The sequence below is a fragment of the Euprymna scolopes genome, chromosome 13 (assembly GCF_053919585.1).
Source record: "Euprymna scolopes isolate OS-2025 chromosome 13, ASM5391958v1, whole genome shotgun sequence".
Lineage (NCBI taxonomy): Eukaryota > Metazoa > Mollusca > Cephalopoda > Sepiida > Sepiolidae > Euprymna > Euprymna scolopes.
Window position 1 is genome coordinate 122189352 of NC_136494.1, and position 7500 is coordinate 122196851.

At 32.4% G+C, this 7500-nt stretch overlaps 2 protein-coding genes across 2 annotated transcripts; both read left to right on the forward strand.

Annotated features, from left to right (window-relative positions):
- The first annotated feature begins 1053 nt into the window (after nucleotides 1-1053).
- Nucleotides 1054-4480, forward strand: LOC145292327 (uncharacterized). The gene is made up of 2 exons (XM_080138655.1): nucleotides 1054-1348; nucleotides 2628-4480. Exons 1-2 carry the CDS (start codon nucleotides 1084-1086, stop codon nucleotides 4478-4480), a joined length of 2118 nt encoding a protein of 705 aa, XP_079994781.1. The 5' UTR covers nucleotides 1054-1083.
- Nucleotides 4481-4482: 2 nt separating this feature from the next.
- Nucleotides 4483-5219, forward strand: LOC145292176 (uncharacterized). Its single transcript, XM_080138448.1, has 2 exons — nucleotides 4483-4714; nucleotides 4842-5219. Exons 1-2 carry the CDS (start codon nucleotides 4561-4563, stop codon nucleotides 5171-5173), a joined length of 486 nt encoding a protein of 161 aa, XP_079994574.1. The 5' UTR covers nucleotides 4483-4560; the 3' UTR covers nucleotides 5174-5219.
- The last annotated feature ends 2281 nt before the right edge of the window (nucleotides 5220-7500 follow it).

Here is a 7500-nt window from a genome sequence, read left to right on the forward strand (position 1 = left end):
ATATACATATACATGCATATATATACATATATATAAGCATATACATGGATATATATACATATATATAAACATAAACATATACATGCATATATATACATATACATACATATACATGCATAAATATATACATATATATACATATATACATACACATATACATAAATATATATATATAAATATACATATATATACATATATATAAATATATATACATATATATAAACATATATATATACTAGCTGTACCCTGCCACGCGTTGCAGTGGCTCAATTTAGTCAATGGAAAAATTTAATAAAAGAGAAAATGCATGTTTCTTATATTAGTACAGCAATCCACTGCAAAAAGTGAAAAAGAAGGCGAAACTGAAAAAAATGGTGCTCTTGCCGAATTTGATCTGGATCCTCGAGAGTTTCTGTCAATCATTCATGTTTTGGACTTGACCAACAATCAGTGGATGAAGCCGAACGTAGCAAAAATGTTGAAACGCTAAATGCTTTTTTTTTGTTGTTTTAAAAAATGTGATTTAGTAATTAATATTTGGTTGATGGTGGGGGGAGGGGGGTTACTATATACAGATTCGAAAAAGTCGTCCAAAAACAAATAAACGAAAGCAAAAGTAAGGTAATTTACGTTTCTACCTAATTGGATAATTGTTTAGTGTTTTTATGTAATGTAAAATGTTTAATTGGCTCAAAAAACAGAAATGGTCGCGAATTCTGTTGAATACGTTAAGTTTGGGAAAGTAATAGGCCGTCGGCCCAGAGTGAAAATTCTTAATTTTAATGAGATGTAAAAGGGGTGGGCATGATTTTTGGATATAATATGTATAAAATCATAAGAAACATGGAAAAAAATTTCACAAGCAAGATTATGGTGCATTAATAAATAATTTTAATTTTAATGCACAAAAAAATGCTAACTGTTAAGTTGCCTTCGTACAAAAAAGTAGCCATTCAGAATACTTCTTTTATTTACTCCTTACAATCTACCAATCACAATCATCGTAGTGCGAGTTAAAAATTCAATATGGCTGCCTCCAGTGAAGATGAAATGTTTGTAAACAAAGACAAAAAAGAGTGCGTTATGTGCATATTTCCAACTAAAACATTGAATGTTAGATCTTTTTCAGTGAAGACATGGACGCGCTTTTTAGAATATGTTAAAAAATGGAAAGGTTTACATGGACCACAAGCAGAAATTGCGAAAAACTTTGACTTAAGCTGTGATTCAACTGAAATACCACCTCGTGTTGGGTTTCACCAAACTTGTTATGCACGTTTCACGGATTATCAGAAAATTGAAAGAATTCAGAAAAAACTAGAAAAGAATACTGATAACGTTTTCGAAGGTAAGTTTAAGCTTTTAATAATTTTTATTTTTATTGATACGTATTTGGAAAGAGACAATTTTTCTTATACTCCCTCTATTCACTTAGGCAAGTACGTGTGAACTGAACAGCATGAAAAATTTTATGGTAGGAAAAAATGGATTTAGAGTAACATTTCGTATATAAATTTAATGGAAAATCATCCTCCATTTCCTGGAGACTATTGTTAATTTTTTTTTACCATTAACCCTAAGTCTGAGTGCCAAGATTGTAATTTACCCCCTCCTCTCCCAATAAAAAAACGCACAGAATTTATCTTCACTAGAAAAAAGGTCAACACCTCTAAATTCTAAAATATATTTATTCAATTTAATTGATTTTTAATTTTTTTTTTTTTTTTTTTTGTAAACTTCTAAGTTGTACAATCTTTTTTCTTCTCGGGGGAGGGAGCGATTTAAATGAGGGTGTTAATCTACATTAATATCTTTTCAAACAATTGAATATGTACATAAAAGTTGGCATCTGTTTTAGAAAATTTCACTTGTAAAGAAAACAAAAAAAAAACTAGAGTTTATTTCTATTTACTTGCCTCCCCCACGAGAACATAGATACAAAACAGGGTTTTATTGTGGGTAAAATTTAGTTCACCAAAAATGTATTCTGATTGGAACAAAAATTACAATTGCCTCAGTTTAGAAAGATTTCTCCTTCACAAATCTGAAACAAAAGATAACCTGTATTATCAGAATAAAGGGTACACTTTGTTCTTAGCCAAATGCTGTTACTATTTAACAGTTTTCATAATTTCAATAATTTTAGCTATTGGTTTTAATCTGGAAATGTTTCATTTCTTTTATGATTCTAAATATAGATACAACTGTCTATGGTACCATTTCTTGATTCTAGCACTTCCACAATCAGTCACTTGACAATCTATTCCATTAACCTTTATCCTCGTGTGGCTTTTAGCCTTGATAAGTGGTAACTCACTAGTAAAATAAAGTGCATTGCATATTGAATTTACCTACCAATTCCAATGATAAATATATTGCATGATTTTGTAAACATCCCTTGGTCCGATTAATAATGAGTCACCAGACGATTTAATTGTAGAATGTAAATTAATAACATACAATTTTTTCACAGAAGTTTTATCAGCACTATACAAAAAAAATCTTAAATTTTTAATGAAATGTTTTGGATTTATGAAATAATGATTGGATATTTTTAATTTGAACTTTTCCATATACTTTGTTATTTCAAATGCATATTAAACTCCTAAATATATTTATTTTTACAGGGTCCCCATCTCAAGAAAACATTGATGCGACTACTGCCGAAAATGATGATCCACCAGCTAAAAAAAGACGGGTTCTTCGTTCCAATTTTGATCGACCATCTTTGCCAGCTAGATCAGAGCATATTTTACCAGATGTTTGCATACTATGCCAAAAAGTAAAAACTATAGTGTGCAAAGGATCTGGCAAAAGAAACAGGGAAAAACTTGTCAGATGTTCGACAATAGAAGCTGCTAATTTAAAACGAGCAGCAGAAGAAAATGAAAATGAATCACTCCTCATGCAAATAAGGAATAAAGATTGTGTAGCAATCGAAGTGAAATATCATAACTCATGTTACCGTGACTTCACTCGATATTTAACCAAACCAACCAAAACCGAACACTCTGAGCAAACTTCATATGCTAAAGCATTTGAGGTCTTTGCGAAATTAGTCCAAACAAGGATTATCGAAAACAAGGAAATCATGAGACTTAAAAAATTGAAAGATTTGTTTGTCAAACAGATTAAAGAAACACATGGAGTTGATGCGCATTTATATAAAACAGGATATTTAAAACAAAGATTAATGAAAAAATTTCCTCAATTATGCTTCATCACTCCTAAAATGAGATCACAAGGTGACATCGTGTATGTAAATGACATTACAGTGTCTTCTCTTGTAGAGGAAAAAACAGTACTCCATGAGGAAACACATACCACAACTCCAAGTGAAACAGAGTCGTCAGAAAATGACACAAACCAACAAACAAGTCATGTACGCTCAGATCCAAATCCTCTTTCTAACTTGTACATAACAGCTATGGATCTGAGAAATATTATTCAACAAGTAAAACCTCCTTCGTTATGGCCGCCAACAGCAGAAACATTAAATTTGCAGGAGGCTGAAAAGATGGTGCCCCATATTTTATTTAACTTTCTTGCATGGATAGTTGGGGCATCTGAAGAGTTGTGCACAGAAAAAATAATGGACATATCTGCATCCGTCTATAGAAAGATTTTGTCTATTTCACAAGACATTATATTTTTGTCTTCTAACGGACGTACATTAATGCCAAAACATTTATCACTTGGTATGGCTGTACGCCATCTGTCTGGATCTGCCCAAGTGATTGGTTTATTGAATGGTTTGGGACATTGTGTTTCTCATTCGGTGGTTTTAAATCATGATACAGCACTAGCTGAACTTGAAATCAATCGTGGAGAAAATTCTATTCCATCCACCATCCAGGCAGGTATTCCAACAACTTTGGTCTGGGACAATAATGATTTTGGTGAGGAAACTTTATCTGGACATGGAACAACACACAACACAACTGGGATAATAATACAAAATATGTTAGTCGAACCGTGTGCATCTAAGATTGCAGTAGAAGGACTCAAAAGAACACGGAAAAGAACATTGGAACCACCAGAAGTAAATTTGGCTACATACACCGGTGGAAGAAAAGATGGCCCACTACCATTTGCTGAACATGTTTCACTTCATTCAGATCGTGTATTTCTGCAAAATTCTCTAAAACTTGATATAGCGTACTATATTACAAAATTCGGCAGTGAAATTATATTACCATCTTGGACTGGGTTTAACCAACTCCTGTGCAAAAGGGAGATTGCATCAAAATCTACCATAGGTTATTTACCCGTAATTGATGTTAGCCCCACAGAAATGGATACAGTCCTTACAATTCTAAAAAAAAGCATTGACATTGCAGATCAACTCAAGTTAGAGTCTCTTGTTATTGTAATGGATCAAGCAATCTATTCAAAGGCACAATTAATTAGATGGAGAAATCCATATTTCATGAAGAGATTGGTGATTCGACTTGGTGCTTTTCATACAGCAATGTCCTGAGAGAGAATGAGTTTTGTTACGCATTCAGTGATCTTGGTAATGAATTTTATGTGAAACCAGACACAGCAAAATCATTGGAAATGTTTGTTTGCAGGTTGTATGGCCAACAAAATGTCACAAGTGTTAATGAAGCCAGATACAACATGTTTAGATTCCAAAGAAAATTGGAAATCACAATGCCTCCAAATCAAGATGCCCTGAGTGAACACATCAAGCGAGCTAACTATCAAGCAGGTACGTTTTATAAATATTTAATTTCCAATTATATGTAAAAATTAAATATATGGAGTTTCATTGTTATTTGCTTATTAGAAAGGATGAAAATTATTCAATATTAATGTTAATTTCTTTCTTTTTTCAGGTGTCTATAAAAGGAGCCTCCATGCAAATCCTGATATACCATCCCCTGATTGTCATGGATGGAAGATAGAAAATGGAGATTTAGTAATCCATTGGATGAATCTTCTTCCTGCTCCAGACAGTTTAATGGATTTAATTAACTGCTCTGCCAAATGTAAAAAAAGTCATTGTAAAGACGTTAACATTTGTACATGTCTCCAAAACAGGGTCCCATGCACAGATATGTGCAAGTGTGCAAGAGATTCTTGTTATAAAATTAGTAAAAACATTGGACATGATGATGATGACACTGATGATGGTGATGACGACGACGATGATGATGAAGTGGCATAAGCAGTGATCAGTTTTAAATAAAAGCATATATGATCTTATTTACTAACATGTTGTTTGTTTAACTTTCATTAAAAATGCCTTTTTGTCCTTTAAATCTGTGTTATTATTCATAGATTCAAAAAAATACTTTTTAATGAAAATTGACAAACATTGTATATTTTACCAAGTTGATGTGTATAAAAAATGACACAAAATCGCAGCTCTACCTCAGGTTTAAACGACCTTGTTACATACAAAATATAGCAATAGATGTGTATGACTAATAATATTGGTAGACTATAGGTGTCTCTACATGAGAAATATCAAAATGTAAATCTATTTCTTTAGTTATCCACAGAAAAGATTGAAGTTGTTTCAAATAAGATGTTTGAAAAAAGCTTTTTTAGAAAAATATTCCCTATTTTGAAGCATAGTAAATATATTAAGTCCAATATTTATGTATTAAATGATGAAGAAATAAATTGGGAATAAAATGTGCTAAACTAGATGTCTGTATTGTTATCGGTTTGTGTGCTACTAAGGTTTAAGCAAGTCATAATGTTCTATTTGATGATTGTCGGCCATCTTTAAATATGGCCGCCGTTTTCATTAATGCGCAACATTTGTGCTTGTGAAAAAAAATATGATGTTCAGGAGTCTATTGGCATTCATTTGACACCATTTTTTCTTCCACCCCCAACCGAGGTCACAGAATCAAAAATCTAGAGGGATTTTGACCTTTGGGCCCATAGCCTATAAGTTGAAAACTAAAAACTATACAAAACAGTGTCTGAAACTCACCGAACATATGTTACTATGACATAGGCTGGCATAATGGATAGGTTTCTGACAGTATTTTGTATAGTTTTTTAGTTTTAACTCACTTTCTCTAACTTAAAGTAATCAACAGTGTCCACCACCATTTGTAGCTTTCAAATACACCAATAAACACTGTTTTTCGAGCCGACTAAACGTTACATTAAATGAAAAGAGTTTATATTACTAAACACAGATACAAAGAAGTTGTCAAAAAATAAATATATAACAAATAAATGTTATCAAAGGCAAGAAAAGTAAGTGTTCTACCTAACTGGATAAGATTTTAGTGTTTTTATGTAATGTATAATCGGTTCAAAAACATTCAATGTTTATCGGTATATCTGAAAAATACAAATGGCGTCAGACTGTATCGAACATGTTAAGTTTGGGGAAATTTTGGGAAAATGAGTTTAAACTAAAAATACTGTAAGGAACTCACTCAATATATGTTACCATGATGTAGGCTGGCATATAATCGGTGGTTTTAAACTTTTGCTCGATACAGGTGACGACTTTTAAAAATCCCTTTTAGTGATTACCTGGTGTGAGGATGTTTGTACAACTAAACGGCAAATCTGCTCAAAAAAATCCGGTATTATTTTACTTTAAGGCCCGTTTCACGTTCATATATAACGAAATATTTTATTGTAGATTTCGGTGTGCTAAAAACGAATCTGCAAACCGTTTACGTAGCAAAAAAAAGTTTTCATGACATTCATGAAATTACTTTTTCGAAAAGTGGGTGATCACTTTTCAATGTAAATTTAACTTAGAATGAGCACCCACTTTCTGGCCACCTGAGAGAGGGGCATTTTTCTGTTTCTTGGCTAAAAAGTTTTTTGTTTGATTTCTTTTGCATGGTAATAACCCCTGAACTCTGGGACTATTTTCCATTTAACAGCCCTAGCCTTCGTTTACATGGGAAAAAATCCCCCCTCTCTCAGGTGGCTAGAAAGTGAGTGCTCATTTTAAGTTAAATTTACATGGAAAAGTGATCGCCACTTTTTCGAAAAAGTAATTTCTTCATATCATAAAAACTATTTTTTTGTGACGGAAACGGTTTGCAGATTCGTTTTTAGCACACCAAAATCTACAAAAAAAAATGTTATTTACGAACGTGAGACGCACAGCCCTTAATGGAAAATTATATCAAAAATCCGGGGGAAAATAGTTTTCAATAAAAACAGCAAATGAATTCGATAGAAAAAAAATGGATGCTATTTTTTTTTCTTTCTGTGTGTTTCTTGGCTTAAAAGTCTTTTTGTTTGATTTCTTTTGCATGGTATTAACCCCTGAACTCTGGGACTATTTTCGATTTCACAGACGTAGCCTTTGTTTATGCTATGCGTGAGCATGAACGAAAACTGTTAAATATGCATTCGCGTACCAAACTGCCTTGTAAAAAAACCTTTAAGCCAATAAACACGAAAATAAATGCCCCTTCCTCAGGTGGCCAGAAAGTGGGTGCTCATTTTAAGTTAAATTTAGATGGAAAAGTGATCACCCACTTTACAGAAAAAAAATTTCTT

What these genes read in the sequence shown, in the direction of transcription:
- LOC145292327 (XM_080138655.1), top strand. Translation starts at nt 1,084, where the DNA reads ATGTGCATATTTCCAACTAAAACATTGAATGTTAGATCTTTTTCAGTG. An exon ending in TACTGATAACGTTTTCGAAG is followed by an intron (nt 1,349 to 2,627) that starts GTAAGTTTAAGC and finishes TTATTTTTACAG; the next exon opens with GGTCCCCATCTCAAGAAAAC.
- LOC145292176 (XM_080138448.1), top strand. Translation starts at nt 4,561, where the DNA reads ATGTTTGTTTGCAGGTTGTATGGCCAACAAAATGTCACAAGTGTTAAT. An exon ending in GCGAGCTAACTATCAAGCAG is followed by an intron (nt 4,715 to 4,841) that starts GTACGTTTTATA and finishes TTCTTTTTTCAG; the next exon opens with GTGTCTATAAAAGGAGCCTC.